Below are 24,327 nucleotides of genomic sequence, written 5' to 3'. Positions count from 1 at the left end.
GACTATTGAGGCTTGCATTAAGGCAATGGCCGAGGTTGTTGGCCCCTCGGCCATTGTGGCAGCCTCATAGATGTACGGGGAGGCTGTGTTCTTCCTGACGACTAAGCGGGCCGTGTCCCTCGCCCTGAGTAGGAGGCTCACAGTGCATGGGACTTTCCTGCCAGTGGACCCTCTGGGGACCACTTTGCAATGGATAATGTTGTCGAACGTCCCGCCCTTCATTCCTGATGAGCTCCTCCTCCCCCGCCTGCACCAAGGTGGAGGAGGTGAGGTCGGGGTTCACCCCAGTCCCGCTCGGTCTTCGGGAGAGCAACGTCCGACATGTCTACTCCTTCCGCTGCCAGCTATTCATGCAGCTGGCGTGGGAGGAGATTTTGGAGGGCCACGTCAGTGTGGAGCTCCAGGGGATGGCCTACCGCATCTTCTGGACCTCGGGTGAGGCATGGTGTCATGTCTACAAGACTGCCAACTCCACCTCGGCGGCCCAGGGTGGCGCCACTGCACCTCTTCCCACTGCCCCTACACCTCCAACAGACACTGCTCAGTCGGTTCCAGAGGCTGTGGTTAAAGTTCTTTCCACAGTCAGTGCACTGGAACACTCTCACTCGGGTGTGTGTGTGTCTCGGTGCTTTTCCAGTCACACTGATGTTTGAAATCTTTTCCAATGGACAGAGATCTGATATTCAGATCCTGATGAATCGTGTGACTCTGTCAGATCTTGATTTGCTGCTTGGTTTGTGTTTCCTGTCTTCAAATCCTCCCCTTCTAATCCCCTGTAAAAGGAGTTTACAAAAGCCATCACTGTCAATGCAGGTTAGGAATTCACAACATTCTCTCCTCCTGCTTCCAGCCCAGGATGGCCGCACATGCGCCCTGCTGCACATTGTCCCCTATAAAGATAGTGGCTGTTAGCTCGGGCCTGTCACTGGGAGAAAACCCACAGCTGCCGTCCTGCTCGGTGCAAACACGACCCTCTTAGTTTCGTATTTGGGGTTTGAGGTCTACACCAGATATTTGTCAATCGGATAATGTTCCCAGTTTTATATTGGGGCCTGAGGCTGTACTCAGTGTGTGTGAAGCCCGCATTGCCCCAAGGTTTATTAACTCGCTCCCTCCAGCCTCCTCCTTCCTGTTCCATTCCATTTCCCACACTTTTGCTCTCACCCCTTTTCCCATCTCCCGGAAGCCCGATAAGGTTCCCCTTGTCTTCAACTTCCACCCCACCAGCCTCCACATCATCCTCCATCACTTCCCCCACCTCCAGTGTGATGCCACCACCAAACACATCATCCCCTCCCTTTTCAGCACGCTGTTTGGACCGTTCCCTCCACGACACCCTGGTCCAAACCTTGATCACATCCAACACCCACTTCTTTTCCCGTGCAAGCACAGAAGATGTAACACTTGCCCTTTTAACTCCTCCCTTCTCACTATCCAAGGTCCCAAACACTCCCTCAAGGTGCAACAGCGATTTACTTGTACTACTTTCAATTTATTATTCTATATTCATGATGCAGTTCTCTATAAATTGGGGAGACCAAACACAGATTAGGTGACTGCTTTGTGGAACACCTCCATTCAGTTCACAAGCATGACCCTGACCTTCTGGTCGCCTGTCATCTTAATTGTCTGTACCATTTCCATTCTGCCGTCAGCCTCCTGCACTGTTCTAATGAAGGTCAACAGAAGCACGAGGAACAGCAGCTCATCTTTCAATTTGGCACTTCAGTCTTCTGGACTCAACACTGAGTTCAACAATTTCAGAGCATTTCAGCTGCAATGCAGTGAAATGTAAACAGTAACCCCGACACTTACCAGCAGCACCTTCAGGATAGATGGTGAGAAACTCCGTGTGCAGAGTGAGAATAAAATTGTCTGCAAATCTTCCTTTTCTAATCCCGATAAAATGAGTTTACAAAAGTCATCACTGTAAGTACAGGATAGAAATTCTGAACAGACAATTTTTTTATGCATTTATGGGAAGCGGGCATCACTGGCTATGCCAGCATTTATTGCCCATCCCTAATTGTCCTTGAGAAGGTGGTGGTGAGCTGCCTTCTTAAACCGCTGCAGTCCATGAGGTAGGTACACCCACAGTGCTGTTAGGAAGGGAGTTCCAGGATTCTTGTTTCTGTGGAACATTTTCTCCTCTCTTGTTCCCCCAAAGCTGTAAAACCCCGTCCCACACACACTCCCGCCTCCCTGTGCTGAAATCCAAACCCATCGCACCATTTCTTTCCTCCACTGCCAGTTTTCTCCCTCCCTCTACTCTGACTGGGTTCAGTTCCCCAGCCCCTGTGTGCAGAGTGAGAATGAAATGAATGAGTCAATGATTTTCTCTCTGGGACCCTGAAGCCCTGCCCACTCTCTGTGACATCACCAGGATGACCGCGCATACGCTCTGCTTCCCACTCAGCCAAGATGACGGCCATTAAACTGAGCCTGTTCTCGGGAAAAAGCCCCGGAGCAGCTAACGCGGGACCTGGAGGTTCTTATTCGGGACTTACGGCCGACACCAAATGTTTCAGAAGCTTAACCCCGCCCACTCCATTCCTCTCCTGCGGTCCGCGACTCTCACCCGCTGCAGAAACGTCTCCAACGCTCGCAGGGCTCTGACCAAAATGATAGTGCGCATGCTCCAGATTCACTTCAGCACCGTGCCTCTGTTCTGGGCTCCTGTGGAGTGAATAGGGGACATTAAAGGCCTGCTCGGGTCTGCAAAAAGAAGCACATCCGACCCGGCCCGAGTCCTTCCATTTTTTCCTCGCGCCCGACCATCAGTTATCCTACCTTCTGTTTTTCACTTTGTTGCTGATCTGCTTAAAATAACTAACAAAACCACCTTTCTAGTCCAAAAATCAAATTAACATTGGAGCCACTTACCTCTGATACAGCGTGTCCAACCCGAGCCCGAACGCCGAACCCGACACATGTTATCGGGTGCGTTCGGGTCGGGTAGCAGGCTGTTAGGACACATTCACTTCCGCGGCGAATGTTGGGTAACAGATCCGCCATGGTGATTGGAAAAGAATTCTCTTATACTATTGAGATTAAATTAATATAAAATTCACACAGAAAACCAAGTTCAAGGGCCATCTGCTATGGTCATTGAAGGCTGGGATAGATAGATTTTTGATCTGGAGAGAATCAAGGGAAAAGGGGGGTGGTAGGAAAGTGGAATTGAAGCCCAAGGTCGGCCATGATCCTATTGAATGACAGAGCAGGCTCGATGGGCCCTATGGTCTACTTCTGCGCCTATTCTTGGTGTTCTTGTGCTCCAGTCCCGGATGTGATTAACAACAGCAGAATCCAATCCTGAAGTTCACAGGTGAACTCACTGGTGTCTCAGCAATTGGGGTTAATTTCTTCCCACACACACAACATTTAAACAACATCTCTCCAGTGGGAGAATGTGCTGATCGTGCATCAGTTGCTTTGAAATGTTGATGATTTTCCCACAGTCAGAGTTTTCAAAGCAACTTTTCTAAGGTGGAAAACACTCCCAAAACAGGTACAACACGGGTTAGATACAGAGTTAATATCCCTCTACACTGTCCTGTCAAACATTCCCAGCACAGGCTAGATACGGAGTAAAGCTTCCTCTACACCAGGGTTGTCCAACATATGGCTTGACGTCCAGGATCCAGCCTGCCAAAGGTTTCCGTCCAGCCCACGTATGTATTTCAGAGATGAGAAATTTCCCATTGTCTTCTTTCAGACCAGCTTTTTTTCAAAAAATGGTGCTGTCAGTTTCACAGCTGACAGGTGCTTGGAGTGGGAACAATGGTTTCCCAACTTCAGACAGTCAGGATTTTCTGCCGTCTTTTAAAAAAAAGTCGGAACCCGCCAGAAAATTCCAAATCTGTCCGAATTTGGGAAACCGCTGTTCCTGGTGTCAGCAGCTGTCAGCTGTGAAACTGACTTGCAAATTACAAAAAAATGGCCAACCACAAAGCTGCTGTGTGGAGTGTTCCCACTCCCTGCAACTGTCATAGAAAGAGAGAGGAGGACAGAGAGAGAGAGTGGAGGAAGAGTGAGACGGGCAGAGAGAGGGACAGAGATAGAGGGGACACACAGAGAGAGATAGAGAGTGGGACACAAGAGAGAGAAGGGGGCAAAGAGAGAGAGGGGCAGAGAGAGAGGCAAAGAGAGAATGCAGGGAGAGAGGGGCAGAAATTGAGAGGAGGGATGTAAGAGAAAGAGAGGGGACAGCGAGAGAGAGGAGGCAGTGAGAAAGAGAGACAGAGAGAGAGGGGCAGAGATTGAGAGGAGGGATACAGGAGAGAGAGAGGGAGCAGAGAGAGAGTGAGGGCTGAGAGGGGGCGACAGAGAGAGAGAGAGGAAGGGGACAGAGAGAGAGGGGAACACAAGAGAGACAGGGGGCAGTGAGGGAGAGGGGGGCAGAGAGAAAGAGGGTAGAGAGAGAGAGAGCGTGAGGGGGGACAGCGAGAGAGAGGGGGCAGAAAGAGGTGGGGGCAGAAAGCGAGAAAGAGAGGGGGGAATCAGGGAGAGAACGGGGACAGGGGGGTGGGGAGAGAGAGAGAAAGAAGGAAAGGGGGACAGAGAGAGAGGGGGGCAGAGGGAGAAAGACAGAGGGGGACAGGGAGAGAAAAACGACGACACAGAGAGGGATGTAACAACACAGAGAGGGGGAATAACACAGAGATGGGGGGGGGGGGGGAAGAGGAAGGAACACAGAGGGGAGGAGAGAGAGCACAATCAAGATCACTCCTGACAGATGAAGATCTATCTGGAATACTCCGCATTACTGCAAGAAGTGTGGGGGCAAACACTGACTAATTTTGCAAGCAAACAAATACCAGGTGTTTCACTAAATCAGTGTCCAACATAGTGATGAGAAAGTAAGTCAATCATTTAGTCTTCTCATTTAAAGGTTCTTCACAACAATACACATTTGTTGTTGTTTTGATTAATAGTAAGATAATTTTTGATGCCTTTATCTTTATGAAATTGTCCCATTGGCTCCCTATGTAATTAATCTTCAGTTTCTAAACTTACAAGAAAACCTATTGCTGTCTGGTTATTTGACACATAAAACACAAAGTGGTTAAAAATCCAATAACAAGATATGTGCTCCGGTCAGGTGGGAGTTGAACAGTGGGAACCATCCACACTCCTCACCACATGGGCGTAACACAGTGTAGACTTGCCCAGTGGTGCTAGTCCCTGGGTATCCCTGTCCTACAGTTCCAGGTCCTGAGTATCCCTGTCCGGCAGTGCAAATCCCTGGGTATCCCAGCCCCACAGTGCTAGTTCCTGTGTATACTTGCCCTGCAGTGCAAGTCCCTGCGTAAACCTGTCCAGCTTCTCTTGCCAGAGTTGAAACATGTGGAATTTATCCGTGAATCTCACATCCTGAGAACGTGATTTTGAGAATGTGCCATTGAGATGACGTGACAGCCACTTTCCAAACAAAACTCGCCTCATTCACAGGATTAAAATAGCATTTCCTGGAGGCGGAGGGCGGCCGTTTTCCATACAAATGGATCTGAATGAAAGTGATCTGATTCCAAAGACTCAGGGAAGGAAATTCGGAAGCTCCTTTGGGAGTTTCATGACTTTGGAATGGATATGTTTCCTGTGTGACTTGTGTGGTTTGGAACGATGAAATGTTTGTGAGAGGGATTTCTGATTTCCATTTAGCTGCAAGCATTCATGAAACTTGTGGTCACAAATCGAACAAAAGTGAGTCAAGTGGGCAACTCTTTTTCTGTCAGTTTGTCCCTCTTTAGCCCTCTGTCACTCTCAGAGCAAAACACAAAGACACATACACTATGTACCTTTCAGTCCCCTGAGGCGGTGAACACATTTTTACCTTCTCAGTCTGTATTTGTATTATTTGTGTAATTTCATATTCAAATATTACGGAGGAAAATATCAGGATAAAAAGATACAAGAGGAGATGGCCTCTTTCTGTATTTTCTTCAGTGGAGACTATTTAGTGACTCAGTGCCCGTATGCTGCAAAGCGGATGATGATTGAAATTGTCACTGAGCAACATTGAAACAGACTGAGACTGAGTAGTTGTGATCCAGTGGTTAGGACAACGGTCACATCCAGAGAATGAATTAATAGATGAAAATAGACCAAACTGAAATCCCTCAGACATTAGGAATTGTTTCTACTGCTGTCAGTTTTTGCAATGAACAGCAAAATCAAAGTTCACTCATACCTTTTAACGAATGGAGACATTCTAATAACCAGGAAAGCCTGAGCAGGCTGAGGTACTTTTCTCAAAAAAGAGAAGGCTGAGAGATGACCTGATAGAATTTAGGAAGCTTTATCCCTGATTATCCAGGGATTCGAGGTGAACTTTATTCATTCAGCTTCAGGTTTACATAAGCTGAATCAGCATCAAACACATAATAAGAGGTTTATAGACATGGAAAGAAAGAGTCCACATTGAGATGTCATTCTAAAGATCAGATTTTGGCATCTTTTGAATCAGCATTTATTGTGACTCTCTCTCTCTCATTAAATTACAGCAGTGACTACACTTCAAATGTACTTCATTGGCTGTAAAACACCTTGTGTTGTCCTGAGATCGTGAAAGGTCTTGTTTAAATGTAAATCTTTCTTCCTTTCTGTCTGTCAATCTCAGTGAACAAAGATATGGAATTGTGAAATATATCTATTTCTTTCGGTGTCTAATCCACTCTCTGTCTCTCTATCTGTCATTCCCTATTTCTCTGTATATCTCTCTCCCAGTCTCTCTCTCAATCTCTCTCCCTCTGTCCGTCTGCCTCTGTCTCTCTTTTGTTCTTTGTTTCCCTCTTCTCGATCACTGATTCTCCCCTCTGGCTAGTGAATTAGTCCAGTCTATTAATCGCATGGTTCTTGCTCTGAAGCTTCTATAGGAAATGCACAGCATGTGTGTAGTGTAGTGGTGAGACTGGGGTTAATTTTTTTTCTCAAAGTGACTCGTGACAAAACAGCCAAGCGCCAACATCATCATTGCATTCTCAGCAGTGTGGGGCTCTCCAGTGGGACTGCATCAATGAGTTTCCAGATGGGACAGGACATGTAATCTTTTCCCACAATCCCCACATTTCCACGGTTTCTCCATGGTGCAGGTGTCCTTGTGCCTCTCCAGGTTATATGATCAATTGAAGCCTCGTGAATGGTGCAATGTTTTTTCAGGCCGTGTAGGTGGTTGAAGCTCTTTCCATTGTTGGTGCACTGGAACACTCTCACTCAGGTGCTTGTGTCTTGGTGTTTTTTCAGTCACACTGATGTTTGAAATCTTTTCTCGCAGACAGAACGGACATACATCTCTCCTTCCGAATTCAAAGGCTCATTATATTCTGGTGCTGATAAATCGAATAATTATCAGATCTTGATGTGATGTTTGGTTTCAGTTTCCCATCGACAAATCCTCCCTCAGTAATGGTACTGCCTGTGTGGAGTTTGCAAGTTCTCCCTGTGTCTGCGTGGGTTTTCTCCGGGTGCTCCGGTTTCCTCCCACAAGCCAAAAGACTTGCAGGTTGATAGGTAAATTGGCCATTATAAATTGTCACTAGTATAGGTAGGTGGTAGGGAAATATAGGGACAGGTGGGGATGTTTGGTAGGAATATGGGATTAGTGTAGGATTAGTATAAATGGGTGGTTGATGTTCGGCACAGACTCGGTGGGCCGAAGGTCCTGTTTCAGTGCTGTATCTCTAATCTAATCTAATACCCTGACAAAATAAGTTTCCAAAGCCCTCATTGTAAGTACAGGATAGAAATTCAGAACAGACAATTCTAGTTTCTATGGAAGATTCTTTCCTCTCTTGTTCCCTCAAAGATGTAAATCTCGGTTCCACACACTCTGCCTCCTCCCCGTGGTGAAATCCAAACCCATCGCACCATCTCCCTTTTACATTTCCGTCGACTTTTCTCCCTTCCCTGAAGGCGCTGTCTCTGGCTTGGTTCAGTTAAACATTCACTGTTAAGTATCTAATGCAGTCACTCCAACAAAGTACTTTCCTCTTGGCGTGCCATCCCGAACGAATGGCGGATAGCATTACCCAGGATGCGCTGCGCGGACGAATATAGTGTATCTCCATCAGAGGGGCAGCAATGCGCATGCGCATGGAGGCTCCGCCTCTGGAGGCCGCCTGACTAGGCGGAGCATGCGCGGTGCGGCTCTCGGAACCTGAGCGGGGCGAACGTGCCTCAGCAGCACCGAGTTTCAGCGTCTCTCAGACTCCGGATCAAAGCCGCAGGGAGCGGTAGACGTGCGGTGAAGGCCCGGGGAGGGAGGGGGCACCATTAACCCGTTGGTGCAGCGCCTCCCCCATCCTAACCGCCGCTTCACGGTTTCATCTCCTGTTGTCACCGAGTCCAATTCGCGACAAAGGACAGGACAAAGGCCACCCAGAATGGTTCTGCGGAGCATGCGCACTCTAAACGCTTGCGGAAATAGCGTTGGATAAAGCGGTTTCTTCAACGCACAGCATTGTGGGGTTCGCGACTGCCATTGGTCATCGCCTGTCGGTAAGAGTTTTATTGCAGGCTCCTGGAAGGTCAGCGAGCTGAAATGTTAACTCTGATTCTCTCTCTCCAGTTGCTGCCTGATCTGCTGAGTATTTCCAGCATTTCCTCTCCTTAGTTGAAATTTTTTACTTTTGTTCTATCGCAGGCGTTGCTCTCAGAACCGAGTCTGGAAACACAGACGGATTGATTAAGAGCTCGTTTGTATCAGGGTGGGTGTTGGATGTGGAAGTCAGTCCCTAGCCTCCTGTGCAGGCCTTTTTTGCTCCATCATTTTGAGCTGGAGTAGGATGCTGGATTTAACTCAGTACTTTTCACCCATCAGTTTCCAATGTGAGCCGCTCAGGGGGGATTGATTCTAGGAGCGATTATGTTGTTAAACACACTCCATATGTAATATAATATAACATTTTTTAGTAACAAGTGTTTCTGCAGAGCTTTTTTTTTTCATTTCTTTTATACATACAGATTTTTGATTCTAGGGATGCGGTAGCAGCTCGCAAGGCCAGAAAATATTGTCAATCCCCAGTTGCCGTTGAGAAGGTGCTGGTAGGCTTCCTTCATCAACCACTGCAGTTCATGTAGTCTCAATATGCTGTTAGATAAGGAACTCCAGGATTTTCACCCAGGCCTAGAAATAGTTGATGCATTGCTGGTTATTTTTCAAAATTCTATAGACTCTGGAACAGTTCCAATGGATTGGAAAGTAGCTAATGTAACCCCACTATTTAAAAAAAGAGGTAGAGAGAAAACATGGAATTATAGACCGGTTAGCCTGACATCAGTAGTGGGGAAAATGCTAGAGTCCATTATAAAAGATGGCAGGACTGACGTATGAAGAGAGATTGGGTCGATTAGGCTTGTGTTCACTAGAGTTTAGAAGAATGAGAGGGGATCTCATAGAAACCTACAAAATTCTAACAGGACTGGACAGACTAAATGCAGGAAGGATGTTCCCGATGGTGGGGGAGTCCAGGACCAGGGGTCACAGTCTAAGGATAAGGGGTAAGTCATTTAGGACTGAGATGAGGAGCGATTTCTTCACCCAGAGAGTGGTGAACCTGTGGAACTCTCCACCATGGAAAGCAGTTGAGGCCAAACCATTAAATATATTCAAGAAAGAATTAGATATAGTTCTTGGGGCTAAAGGAATCAAGGGATACGGGGAGAAGGCGGGAACAGGGTACTGAGTTTGGTTGATCAGCCATGATCATATTGAATGGCGGAGCCGGCTCGAAGGGCCAAATGGCCTACTCCTGCTCCTATTTTTCTACATTTCTGTCTTTCAATCAAGTCACCTCTTACTCTTCTAAATTCCAGCGGTACCAGCCTAGTCTGTCCAATCTTTCCTCATAAGACACCCCGCCCATTCCAGGTATCAGTCTAGTAAACCTTCTTTGAACTGCTTCCAAAGCATTCACATCCTTCCTTAAATAAGGAGACCAATACTGCATACAGTACTCCAGATTTGGTCTCACCAATGCTCTCTATTACTGAAGCATAACCTCCCTACTTGTGTATTCAATTCTCCTCACGATAAACGATAACATTCTACTAACTTTCCGAATTACGTGCTGTACCTGCATGTAATTTTTTTGCGATTCATGCACTAGGACACCCAGATCCCTCTGCATCTCAGAACACTGCAATCTCTCACCATTTAGATAATATGCTTCTTTGTTATTCTTCCTGTCAAAGTGGACAACTTTGCATTTTCCCACATTATACTCCATCTGCCAGATTTTTGCCCACTCACTTAACCTATCTATATACCTTTGTAGCCTTCTTATGTCCTCTTCACAACCTACTGTTCTACCTATCTTTGTGTCATCAGCAAATTTAGCAACCATATCTTCGGTCCCTTCATCTAAGTCATTTATATAAATTGCAAAATGTTGAAGAAGAGAAGGAAGAGTTGAAGGAGAGGATTTTCTGACAGGAAGCTCAAACCAAACATCTCATCAAGATCTGACAGTGTCACTCGATGCTTCAGGACCTGAATATCATCAGCCTTTGAATATGGAATCGAAGAGCCCTGTTCACAGTGGGGAGAAACCGTACATGTGTTCTGTGTGTGGAAGATTCAGTCAATCATCTGGCCTGTTGAGGCACAAGTGGGGAGAAGCGGTGTAACTATGGGGACTGTGGGAAGAGATTCAGTTACCTATTTGAGTTGGAAACTCATCGGCATATTCACACTTGGGGAGAGGCCATTCACCTGCACAGTGTGTGAGAAAGGATTCACTCAGTAATCCACCCTGCTGAGACACTTGCGAGTTCACACTAGGGAGAGGCTGTTCACTGCTTCATCTTTGGAAGGAATTGACTCATTTCTGTGCCCTGCTGAGACATCAGCGAATTCACACTGACGAAAGACAGTTTAACTGCTTCAACTATGAGAAGAGCTTTAAAAGCCCTGAGCCACTGAGGGATCATCCGTGCATTCACTCAGGTTCCGCACCATTCAGCGGCTTACAGTGTGGATAGAGGTTCAGGAAATCATCCAACCTGCTGACACACCAGCAAACTCATACTGGGGAGAGGCCTTTTAAATGTCCTCTCTGTGGGAAGTGCTATAGCAATTCTGGGGAACTGACTTGTCATCAACGTATTCACACTGACGAGAGACCGTTCAGGTGCTCTCACCGTGGGTCTGGGTTCAGGCGATCATCTGACCTCACTGTACACCAGCGCACTCACACTGGGGAGAGGCCATTTACCTGCTCCGAGTGTGGAAAGGATTTCACTGTGTTGTCCATGCAGCTGTCACACCAGCAAACACCTAAGTAACTGAAGGGGTTGGATTCTGCTGTTAATCACACCCTGGGCTGTGACACATTCATTCTGACAGTTGGGGTCTGTTTCTACTAATAATAAACTCCAGTTATAAGGGTCAATAGCTTTGTGTTAAACACACACTGTGTCTCATCCTTTTAATATCTCTAAGACAAGTTACTTCCTTTTGAAGTGCTCACCCTGTTGTTTTGCAGTATCAATTTGTGCACAGCAAGAGCCCACAAACAGCAATGGGATGAGTGGCCGATTAATCAAGTTTTTATGGTTCTGTTGGTTGAAGCGTGAATGTTTGTCCCACTGCACCAGGAGAACTCCGCTGTGGACACTATGTGGAGTTGCTGAGGTCTCCTGATTGAACTGTTAGTTCCTGAAGCTTCGGAACCTTCCGAAGAAGGGTCACTGACCCGAAACGTTAACTCTGCTTCTCTTTCCACAGATGCTGCCAGACCTGCTGAGTGATTCCAGCATTTCTTGTTTTTGTTTCAGATTTCCAGCATCCGCAGTATTTTGCTTTTATTGTAAAAGGGGAAGAAAGTTCTTGTGTTGATTTAACACCTTTCCCACCCTCAGAACATCCCAAAGTGATTCACAGTCAATGACGCATTTCGGAAGCAGCATTGTAAACTTCACAGATGATACAAAACTTGGCAAAGTATTAGATAATGGTGAGGCTTCAGGATGGCAGAGACAGGATGGTGAAATGGGCAGAATGATGGCAGATGGAGTTCAATCAGGAGAAGTGTGAAGTGATTTACTTTGGAAGGACTGATATAGAAAGACAGGCTAATTATAAATGGCACGACTTTGAAAAGTGTAGAGCAGAGAGACCTTGGTGTCCGTATCGACAAATCCTTAAAGGTGGCAGGGCAACTTGATAAGATGGTTAAAAAGCATCTGGGTTACTTGGGTTTATAAATAGAGGAATAGAATATAATTGAATAGAGGAATACAGAGATCATGCTGGAACTTTATAAATCACTGGTTAGGCCTCAGCTGGATATTGTGGACAATTCTGGACACCACACATCAGGAAAGATGTAAAAGTCTGAGAAAGGCGACAGAGGAGATTTACCAGAATGTTACCAGTGATGAGGAACTTCAGCTATCAGGAGAGGTTGGAAAAGTTAGGAGTATTATCCTTGGAACAGAGAAGGTTAAGAGGTGACCTCATAGAGGTTTTCACAATGATGAGACATTTTGATAAAGTAGACAGGGAAAAACTATTTATTTCCACAGGTGAGTGGGTCAATAACCAGAGTCATAGATTCAAATCATTGGCAAACGATAGAGATGAGGAAAAGTGTTTCCACTCAGAGAGTTATCGGAATCGGGAATGCTCTGCCTGAAAAGGTGGTGGAAGCTGATCCACAAATCATTTTAAAAGGGAGTTTGACAGGAACTTTATTACGGAGCCAGCACAGACATGCTGGGCCGAATGGCCTCCTTCTCTGCTGTAAGTTTCTATGAATCTATTTCATGTTTATCATGACCATTACACTATTGTAAATAATTAGTCATGATGTTTATTGTGGATCATTATACTATTATAACTCACTATGTGCTGGAGGCAGATTCAATCGAGACCTTCTGAAGAGAAATGGATAATCGTCTGAAGAGGAAAGCTTTGCAGGGCTCTGGGGAAAAGGCGAGGGTGTGGGACTAGGTGACTTGCTCTTGCAGAGAGCTAGCAGGGACACGACAGGCCAAATGGCCTCTTTCTGTGCTGTACCTTTCGATGATTTCTATGATTCTGTGAAATGATGTTTCTGTGAAAACTGAACTATTTTAGGCAAAGTTAGATTCCCGGAAGAATTGCAATCTGTGTTCCTGTAAACAAGGTCATTGCTGACAGGAATAGAGAGAAAGGATTAAATTCTGACCTGTAGAGAATGATCTGCTCCCTCTATGAGTGTGTTAAAATTGTGAGCAAGGTGTTGCTGGTCTGGAATACACAAGAGAAGGAGAAAGACAAGATGAGGGAGAATAACAGGGCTCAGAGCGCTAAGCTCACTGTCCAAATGTGAGAAATGAAATCTGGTAACTGGTCTGAACAAAGGGATTATTGAAAGCCTGGAGGAGAGTGAATTGTGCCGTCAGACAAGAGGAGCTAGTGGAAGGTCCGGATCATCAATCCGGATTATCCACACTGAGGACAGGATGTACAAAGGCATCGTTCTCGTGTCTGGATCCAGATCCAGCTTCGGGGGCTGGAGTGTTGGTGGAGATATTGGGAACTGTTGTCTTCAGTTCCAACACCCCCACCTCTCCGCCCCCAACTAACTCCGTTCCCTAGCCACCAGCACCATCTCCCTCTCTGGCAACTGTCTGAGGCTGAACCAGACTTTTTTAAAAATTCTTTCCTGGGATGTGGGCAACGCTGGCTAGGCCAGCATTTATTGCCCATCCCTAATTGCCCTTGAGAAGGTGGAGGTTCTTCAACTGCTGCAGACCATGTGGGGTAGGTACACCCACAGTGCTGTTAGGAAGGGAGTTCCAGGATTTTGTCCCAGCGACAGTGAAGGAATGGCGATACAGTTCCAAGTCAGGATGGTGTGTGGCTTGGAGGGGAACTTGCAGGTGGTGGTGTTCCCATGCATCTTCTGCCCTTGTCCTTCTAGGTGGTAGAGGTCGCGGGTTTGGAAGGTGCTGTCTAAGGAGCCTCAGTGTGTTGCTGCAGTGCATATTGTAGATGGTACATACTGCTGTCACTGTGCGTCAGTGGTGGTGGAAGTGAATGCTTGTGGATGGAGTGCCAAACAAGCAACCTTGGGGTCGTATTTGACCCTGAGATGAGGTTCCGACCGCAAATTCAAGCCATCACTAAAATCATTTGTTACCTCTAAACTTGACTGTTGCAATGCACTCCTAGCCAACCTCCCACATTTTACCCTCAGTAAACTCAAATGTCTGCTGCCCATATCCTAACTCGCACCAATTTCCGTTCATCCATCACCTCTGCTTGCTGATCTATACTGGCTCCCTCGATCTTAAAATTCTCATCCTTGATTTCAAATCCCTCCATGGCCTCTCCTCTCGCTATCTCTGTACTCTCCTCTAGCCACACTGTGCTACTCGAATTCTGGCCTCGTGAGCATCCCCAATTTCAATAGCTCCACCATTGTTGGCTATGCCTTCAGCTGCCTAGGCCCTAACTCTGGAATTATCTCCCTAAGCCTCTTCAACTCTCTTTCCTCCTTAAAGTCACTCCATAAAACCTACCTCTTTGACCAAGGTCTTGCTCACCTGACCTAATAGCTCCTTTTGTGGCTCAGTGTTATATTTTACTTTATAATACTCCTGTGAAGTGCCTTTGGGCGTTTTATTATGTTCAAGGTGCTATATAAATACAAGTTGTTGTTATCAGCCTACTCATGGTCAGTACAATGTCTGGATGACTGATGTGAATCAACAGGAAGAGCGGGGAGGGGCTGGAGGACTGTGGGGGCAGTTGATTCTCCAACCAGAGTGGGTGAGAGCAGGCGCCTGCAGCACCGAGTGGGCGGGGCTGTGCCCCATATCTCTCTCATTGGCTGAAACTCTGCATCATTTTTAAACCTGATTTCGCTCAAACTCCAAAAGAAAGCTGGCCTTTTCTGTTGTGGCTTAAAACAGATAAAACCCTGTGGGTGTGGAGCAAACATTTCAACATGTGTTAGAGAAAGGGGTACATTCAGGGCAGATAGTAGGGATTATTTGAAGCAATAACACACTGTAGTGCGAAAGGAAATGCAGTGAGTCTTATGGAGATGGATGGGCAAAAGGTGTTTGATAAGGTGCAGGACAGGAAGCTTGATCATATTTTAAATGGAGTTTGCAATAGGTGATGGACAGTGACAGTACATTTACTGCTGAAGCCTGTCGACTGAACCTGCAAGGTAAGGTTGACTCAGATGAAACAGGGAGAGGAGGCTGGAGACAAAAGCACCCTCAGTGCCCTCATCTTCTGGAAGGACCTGTAAATGGACTTGTGACATGATCAGAGCAAATCATTCTCTGGTTCCTAAATGGGACTTTCAATGGCGTGGGATAAGAACACAATACAAGAATTAGGGGCAGGGGCAGGCCATTCGGCCCATCGAACCTGCTCCGCCATTCGATAAGATCATAGATGATCTGACTGTGGCCTCAGCTCCACCTTCCTGTCTGCTCTCCCCGATCGCCCCTCTGCCATTGTCTAACTTCCTCTGCCTCTAGTATTTTAACCAAATTTGGTATTTTACTGTTATTTCCTCCAACCATGATTAAATGAGGTTTCAGTTGCTGCCCATCCCCCGACCATGTGCTGCTGGATTACCAGCTGTATCTTCCCACAGTATCTTTCATGGTCAGGAATTGTTTTTCCTGCGCTATAGTCCATTTTTCTTCCACTTTTGAGCTCATATTGACCATCAAATTCTGCATCATTTTTATTCCCTGTATTCATTCTGCACACCCTGAAACGTTAACTCTATTTCTCTCTCCACAGATGCTGCCTGACCTGCTGAGTATTTCCAGAATTTTATCTTTTTATTTCAGATTTCCAGCATCCACAGTATTTTGCTTTTGTTTTGTTGCAGGCACGGCTGACAGAACAGAGTCTAGAAACACAGAAAGACAAATTAAGAGCTGGTTTGTATCAGGGTGGGTGTTGGATGGGGAAATCAGTCCCTAGCCTCCTGTGCAGGTCCTTTTTGCTCCATCAGTTTGAGCCGGAGGAGAAGCTCCTGGGTTTAACCCTGTGCACTTTTGAACCCCGTCAGGCCCAACAATTTCCAATGTAAGACTGTCAAAGGAGGTAGATTCTAGGGGAGATTAGGTTGCTAAAAAGATACTGCCATATAATGTAAAAGAGTATTGTTTAGGAAGAAGTGGTTCTGTTGCAGTTTTTAATTCATTCTTGGGATGTGGGAGTCACTAGCCAGACCAGCATATATTGTCAAACCCCAGTTGCCCATTGAGAAGGTGATGGAGATTTCCAGAAGGCATTTGATAAGATGCCCCATCAAAGGTTATTGCAGAAAATAAAAGCTCATAGTGTAGGGGGTAACATGGATAGAAGATTGGCTGGCTAACAGGAAACAGAGAGTAGGCATAAATGGGTCATTTTCTGGTTGGTAAGATGTAATGAGTGGTGTGCCACAGGGATCAGTGCTGGGGCCTCAACATTTTTGGACAGGCTTGGCTTGTATCTGCTGGAATTTAGAAGAGTAAGAGGTGACTTGATATAAAATCCTGAGGGGTCTTGACAAGGTGGATGTGGAAAGGATGTTTCCCCTTGTAGGAGAATCTAGAACTAGGGGTCACTGTTTACAAATAAGGGGTCGCCCATTTAAGACAGAGATGAGGAAATTCTTTTTCTCTCAGAGGGTCGTGAGTCTTTGGAATTCTCTTCCTCAAAAGACAGTGGAAGCAGAATCTTTGAATATGTTTAAGGCAGAGGTAGATAGATTCTTGATAAGCAAGGGGGGGGGTGGGGGGTGAAAGATTATCGGGGGTAGGTGGTAACGTGGAGAAATCAGTTCAGCTATGAATTTACTGAAGGGCGGAGCAGGCTTGAAGGGCCGAGTGGCATTCTGCTCCTAATTCGTAGGTTCGTATGCTGGGCCTTCTTGAGCTGCTGGAGTCTGTGTGGTGAAAGTGCTCCCACAATGATGTTGGGTAAGGAGTTACAGGATTTTCACCCAGTGATGATGAACAGCGATATATGTCCAAGTAAACAAGAATAATTGTATTTATATAGCACCTTTAAACTATTAACATTTTCCAAGGCATTTTACATGACTGTTATGAAGCAACATTTGACATCGTCACATAAGGAGATATTAGGGCAGATCACTAAAGGTTTGATCAAAGAGCTAGGTTTTAAGCACGGTCTTAAAGGAGGAAAGTGAGGTGCAGAGAGGTTGAGGGAGAGAATTCTAGAGCTTAGGGTCTGAACAGTTGAAGGTGCAGCCACCAATGGTGAAACAATTTAAATCAGGGATGTTCAAATGGCCAGAATTTCTTTTTTTATGATTCGTTCATGGGATGTGGGCAGTGCTGGCCAGGCCAGCCCTTCTTGCCCATCCCCAATTTCCCTTGAGAAGGTGGTGGTGAGCTGCCTTCTTGAACCGCTGCAGTCCTGGGGGTTTATGTACACCCATGCAGCTTCCACAGTACGGACTGCGACACCGACCACTCCCTGGTGTGCAGCAAGGTTAGACTCAAACCAAAGAAGCTACATCACTCCAAGCAGAAGGGCCGCCTGTTAATCAACACTAACAGAATTTCTTACCCACAGCTGTTACATAAATGTCTAAATTCACTTGAAAAAGCCCTTCAAAACACTCCTACAGGGGATGCAGAGACCAAGTGGGCCCACATCAGAGACGCCATCTATGATTCAGCCATGATCACCTTTGGCAAATGTGAGAAGCAGAGTGCAGACTGGTTTCAATCTCACTTTGAAGAGCTGGAACCTGTCATAGCCGCTGAGCGCATTGCACTGCTGAACTACAAGAAGGTCCCCAGCGAGTTAACATCCGTAACACTTAAAGCAGCCAGAAGCGCTGCACAAAGAACAGCCAGGTGCAAATGACTACTGGCAACACCTATGCAGTTGTATTCAGCTGGCCTCCAACACTGGAAATATCAGAGGAATGTATGATGGCATTAAGAGAGCTTTTGGGCCAACCATCAAGAAGATTGCCCCCCTCAAGTCTAAATCAGGGGAAACGATCACTGACCAACGCAAGCAAATGGACCGCTGGGTGGAGCACTACCTAGAACTGTACTCCAGGGAGAATGTTGTCACTGAGACTGCCCTCAATGCAGCCCAGTCTCTGCCTGTCATGGATGAGCTGAACGAACAGCCAACAAAATCGGAACTCAGTGATGCCATTGATTCTCTAGCCAGCGGAAAAGCCCCTGGAAAGGACGGCATTACCCCTGAAATAATCAAAAGTGCCAAGCCTGCTACACTCAGCACTACATGAACTGCTTTGTCTGTGCTGGGATGAGGGAGCAGTACCACAGGACATGCGCGATGCCAATATCATCACCCTATATAAGAACAAGGGTGACTGCGGTGACTGCAACAACTACCGTGGAATCTCCCTGCTCAGCACAGTGGGGAAAGTCTTCGCTCGAGTCATTTTAAGCAGACTCCAGAAGCTGGCTGAGCGTGTCTACCCTGAGGCACAGCGTGGCTTTCGAGCAGGGAGATCCACCATTAGCATGCTGTTCTCCCTGGTCCATAGCCTTGCAGGTTACAGCACTTCAGGTGCAGATCCAAGTACCTTTTAAAAGAACTGAGGGTTTCTGACTCTACCACCGTTCCTGGCAGTGAATTCCAGTCACCCTCCGGGTGAAAAGGTTTTTCCTCGTGTCCCCTCCAATCCTTCTACCAATTACCTTAAATCTTTGTCCCCTGGTAACTGACCTCCCTGCCAGGGGAAACAGGTCCTTCCTGTCTATCTAGGCCCCTCATAATTTTGTACATCTCAATTAAGTCACCCCTCAGCCTCCTCTGTTTGAAGGGAAACAACCCTAGCCTATCCAATCTTTCTTGATAGCTGCAACTTTCAAGCCCTGGCAACATTCTTGTAAATCTCCTCTGTACTCTCTCCAGAGCAATTACGTCCTTCTGTAACATGGTGACCAGAACTGTACGCAATACTCCAACTATGGTCTAACCAGGGTCTTATACAGTTCCAGCATTACATCCCTGCTTTTGTATGCTATACCTCGGCCAATAAAGGAAAGCATTCCATATACCATCTTCACCACTTTATCTACCTGCCATGCCACCTTTTAGGGACCTGTGGGCATGCACTCCAAGGACGCTCACTTCTTCTACCCCTCTCAATATCCTCCCATTTATTGTGTATTCCCTCACTTTATTTGCCCTCCCCGAGTGCATTACCTCACGCTTCTCTGGATTGAATTCCATTTGCCACTTTTCCGTCCACTCAAACCATTGATATCATTCTGGAGTCTATGGCTATCCTCTTCACTATCAACTACACGGCCAATTATTGTGTCATCTGCAAATTTCCCAATCATGCCTCCCACATTTAAGACCAAATCAATAATATATACCACAAACAGCAAGGGACCCAACACTGAACCCAGTGGAACACCACTGGAAACAGCTTTCCATTCGCAAAAACATCTGTCGACTAATACCCTTTGTTTCCTGTCACTGAGCTAATTTTGGATCTAACCTGCCACATTCCCCTCTATCCCATGGGCTTTCATTTTACTGACCAGTCTGCCATGTGGGACCTTTTCAATTGCCTTACTAAAATTCATATCGACCACATCCACTGCACTACCCTCAGCAATCCTCCTTGTTACTTCCTCAAAGAATTCAATTAAGTTAGTAAGACATGACCTTCCCTTAAAAAATCCATCCTGACTATCCCTGATCAATCCGTGCCTTTCTAGGTGGCAGTTTATCCAGTCCCTCAGAATTGATTCTAATAATTTACCCATCACCGAGGACTAGTCTGTGGGACAGCTCTCCCAACTTTGGCACCTGTTAGTATTAGAATTAGATGAGCCCAGATCTCTCGGAGGGTTGTAAGGCTGGAGGAGGTTATAGAGAGAGTGAGGAGCGAGGCCATGAAGGGATTTGAAAACAAGGATCAGCGTTTTAAAATTCAGATGCAACTTAACCGGGCACCTGCGTGGTCTTACTGACGGATGGATATGTGGTCGGCAGTTCACCTTGGGGTCAAATATGACAGAGATTGTGGACCTCAGAGTTGAGAGGGACAGGTGGGGTGCTCTGTCTGTCTGTCTGTCTCTCTCATCTCTCTCTTTCCTTCTTTCTTCCCCCCTGCCCCCACCATAGGGGAATCTTGTGTCGGCCCAGACCAAGTGGCACATTCCCTTCACTGACGGGCATCATTGACCCAGTTGGGGTTGTAAGACACTCTGGCAGCTTCATGGTCACTTTTTCTTAGTGCCAGCTCTACAAATTACCAGATTCATTCAGCTCAATTGCACAACCTGCCTTTGTGTATTTTTTTAGGATTCTCTCATACTCCCTTTTTTGTTGTTTTCAATCAACTTCACAGGGTATTAGAAGGGGAGGATTTGCAGTCAGGAAAGTCAAACCAAACATCACATCAGGATCTGGCGGAGTCGCCCAATTTATCGTAACCTGAATATCATCAGATTTTGAACATGGAAGGGAAAAGCACCGTTCACAGTGGAGAGAAACCGTACACGTGTTCTGTGTGTGGACGAGGCTTCAGCCATTCATCTGGCCTGTCGAGACACAAGCGCAGTCACACTGGGAAGAAACCGTGTAAATGTGGGGACTGTGGGAAGGGATTCAATTACCCATTTGAGCTGGAAACTCATTGGCGCAGTCACACTGGGGAGAGGCCGTTCACCTGCTCCGTGTGTGGGAAAGGATTCACCCAGTCAGCCCACCTGCTGAGACACCATCAAGTTCACACCGGGGAGAGGCCGTTCAACTGTTCTGAGTGTGGAAAGGGAGTCTCTACTTCATACAACCTGCTGACACACCAGCGAGTTCACACTGGGGAGAGGCCTTTCACCTGCTCTGTGTGTGGGAAGGGATTCACTCAGCTATCCACCTTGCTGACACACCAGCGCATGCACACTGGGGAGAGGCCGTTCACCTGCACCGTGTGTGGGAAGGGATTCATGAATTCATCCCACCTGCTGACGCATCAGCGCGTTCACACTGGGGAAAAGCCGTTTCTCTGCTCTGTCTGTGAGAAGGGATTTGCTCAGTTATCCACACTGCAGAGACACCAGCAAGTTCACAAGTAACTACAGTGCTTGAAATCTGCTCTGAATTACATCGGGGACTGAACCATGTTCATTGGAGTCTGTTTCTGCTGATCTTAATGAACTCCAGCCCAGTTATGGTGGTTAATATTCTGGATAAAAGTCAAATAAATCAGCTTTGTGTTAAACACGCAGTGTGTCAAGTCTTTTTAATACCTCTACAAGTTAGTTCCTTGCGAAGCGCTCTCCTTCTGCCACGTCTCCATGTGTTAGTCACTAAGATTGAGACCATCCAATCAGCTGCCTCTGCTGCTTCCCTCCCTTCCATGAGTCCACCAGATCAAACTGCCTCTAATGTTTCCCCTTGTTCGAGCCATCTTTCTCTAGTTTCTCTCCGATCTCCCCTCGTGCCCTCTCCCAGCTCATCTCGTTCATGAGACCCACCTCCTGCTCCTCAACCCAATTCTCACTAAACTGCTGACCAGCCAACTTCCCCCATGTTAGCTGATATTGTTAACAGTTCCCTTTCTTCAGGGACTATCTGTCTCTCCTTTAAAGCTGCTGTCATCAACCCCTCTACAAAAAAAACTAACCCTTGACCCTACTGTGTTTGCAAACCCCCAGCCCATCTCCACCCTCCCTTTCCTCTCTCAAGTCCTTGGAAGTGTTCTCGCCTCCCAAATCCATGCCCGTCATTCCTAGAAGTGTATAAATTTATTTAAGTATAATGGAAAAGTCATAGAGGAATAAATAGACAGAAAATATTTTCCAAATGAAGACAGATTCAGCCGAAAGAATGAACAAAGACAGACACAAACAGCAAAGTCATGAAATAGATAAATGGTGGTCTTGTGGTTAGGATTCAGCACTTTCACTGCGGCCCGGGTTCGATTCCCAGCCAGGGAAGCATATTTCCCAAATTGGTTTATCTGTCAGGTGAAGGATAATTATTTTCATCACTGTTAATAGACCAACATCCTGTTACACACTGAAGGAAATGTTTCCCAATGGACCCAGGGACCTTTCCCGTGTCAGGTGAAGCTGATCTCTGCTCCACTACATAAACATCTAACCACTTGACCTCAGCTCAGAGAAAGTGTTGAGGAAGAAGGTGAAATACTGAATCCTCTGCACTCACTCACTCACTCACACAAACATTTCACCGTTACAAATCACACAAGTCAGATGGGAAAATATCCATTACAAAGTCATTAAACTCCCAAAGGAGCTTCTGAATTTCCTTCCCTGAATCTTCGGAATCAGATCCCTCTCATTAGGATCTATTTGGATGGAAACCGGCCGCCCTTCACCTCCGGGAAATGCCATTCTAATCCTGTGAACGGGGCGAGCTTTGTTTTGGAAATTTTGCATTGTCTGAACTGCACATTCTCAAAATCACATTTGCAGGATTCATGGACAAATTCAACATGTTTCAGCTCTGACAAGTGAAGCTGGACAGGTTTACACAGGAACTAGCACTGCGGGGCGGGGATACCCAGGAACTAGCACTGCAGGGCAGGGATACCCAGGAACTAGCACTGCAGGGTAAGGAGACCCAGGAACTAGCACTGCAGGGCAGAGATACCCAGGAACTAGCACTGCAGGGTAAGGATACCCAGGAACTAGCACTGCAGGGCAGGGATACCCAGGAACTAGCACTGCGGGACAGGTGTACACAGGAACTTGCACTGCGGGGCAGATATACCCAGGAACTAGCACTGCAGGGAAGGTATACCCAGGAACTAGCACTGCAGGGTAAGGATACCCAGGAACTAGCACTGCAGGGTAAGGATACCCAGGAACTAGCACAGCGGGGCAGGGATACCCAGGAACTAGCACTGTGGGGCACGGATACCCAGGAACAAGAACTGCGAGCGGGTATACCCAGTTATGTGAAGAGACTGTAGAGGCTGGGATTATTTTCTTTATAGCCAAGAAAGTTAAACAGAAATTTAATAGAAGTGTTTAAAATTATAGGAGGGGAGGAGAGGCAGCTTGATAGAGCAGATCAGAAGAAATTGTTTCCACAGACAAGAAGCTCGCTAAACAGAGGACACAGATTTAAGACAATTGGTTAAAAAGAAGCCAGGGAGGGAAAGGTGGGCTGAGCAGATTTATTTTTTACTCAGTGAGTTCTTACAATCTTAGGGCAGCGCAGTGGTTAGCACCGCAGCCTCGCAGCTCCAGCGACCCGGGTTCAATTCTGGGTCCTGCCTGCGTGGAGTTTGCAAGTTCTCCCTGTGACTGCATGGGTTTCCTCCGGGTGCTCCGGTTTCCTCCCACATGCCAAAGACTTGCAGGTTGCTAGGTAAATTGGCCATTATAAATTGCCCCTAGTATAGGTAGGTGGTAGGGGAATATCGGGACAGGTGGGGATGTGGTAGGAATATGGAATTAGTGTAGGATTAGTATAAATGGGTGGTTGATGGTCGGCACAGACTCAGTGGGCCGAAGGGCCTGTTTCAGTGCTGTATCTCTAAAAAAAAATCTGGAAGGGTGGTGAAAGCAGATTCAATAGTAACTTTCAAAAGGCAAGTGTAAAAGAAAAACATTGAAGGGCAATGGGGAAAGAGGAGAGGAGTGGGATTAATTGAATCGCTCTTTCAAAGAGCCAACACAGGCATGATGGGCTGAATGGCCTCCACTGTGCTTTGTGATTCTTAATTCTATGTCCCATCATTGACAGGAGCCTCTATCCACAGGATGTGTTTCCCCGTCTCTCTCATGTTGCTACCGTTGCCTCAATGACAGTAACCTTGTACAATCCTCCCCCAGATTGTCCTTTCTGAGCTCCAACCAGGTGATGCTAAACACTCAGGTGGGAAAGACAAAAATCGACAATGTGTTTCAAGCAAAGTTGATTGTTTGACATTTATCCAGAACATTAAACTCCAGCCCAATTATAGAGATTATTAACATCATAAACAAATCCCGACTGCCAGAATGAATATGGTTCTGATCTGGATGCGATGAACAACAGCAGTAACAGCAGAATCCAAGCTCGTAAACTCTATTAAACTCTACCAGGTACTCTGTGTGCTTAACTAACCAGTGAAGCCCTAATATCTGTTTAGCATTGTTATGACCGACCGCTCAAGACAAAGCCCCCAATCAAAATATATGATTCCAATTGCGGTGAGAGAAACGCACTGTCAATTCAGTCCTGTCCCTCCACAGATCGCCTATATCACTTTAAACTTTCCAAATTAAAGAAGACCACAGCCAAATTGACCATCTATTAACCCCCGAATGAGACGAACCTAACCAGGTGTCTTTAGATCAACAAATTAACTGTTTAATTAGAAAAAC

At 46.4% G+C, this 24,327-nt stretch overlaps 1 protein-coding gene across 1 annotated transcript in view; it reads left to right on the top strand.

The window, feature by feature from the left end:
• The first annotated feature begins 8,124 nt into the window (after positions 1 to 8,124).
• LOC137348590 (zinc finger protein 420-like) overlaps positions 8,125 to 24,327 on the top strand; it is a 40,529-nt gene continuing 24,326 nt past the window's right edge. The window contains exons 1-4 of the mRNA XM_068013875.1: positions 8,125 to 8,499; positions 20,334 to 21,056; positions 22,478 to 22,921; positions 24,093 to 24,153. Coding sequence (XP_067869976.1) covers positions 20,443 to 21,056; positions 22,478 to 22,921; positions 24,093 to 24,153 — 1,119 coding nt within the window. The 5' untranslated portion in view covers positions 8,125 to 8,499; positions 20,334 to 20,442. The remainder of the gene's footprint in view (positions 8,500 to 20,333; positions 21,057 to 22,477; positions 22,922 to 24,092; positions 24,154 to 24,327) is intronic.

The sequence above is a fragment of the Heterodontus francisci genome, chromosome 34 (genome assembly GCF_036365525.1).
Source record: "Heterodontus francisci isolate sHetFra1 chromosome 34, sHetFra1.hap1, whole genome shotgun sequence".
Lineage (NCBI taxonomy): Eukaryota > Metazoa > Chordata > Chondrichthyes > Heterodontiformes > Heterodontidae > Heterodontus > Heterodontus francisci.
The sequence above is the reverse complement of the archived record's forward strand: the minus strand, read 5'-3'. Positions and strand labels throughout refer to the sequence as shown.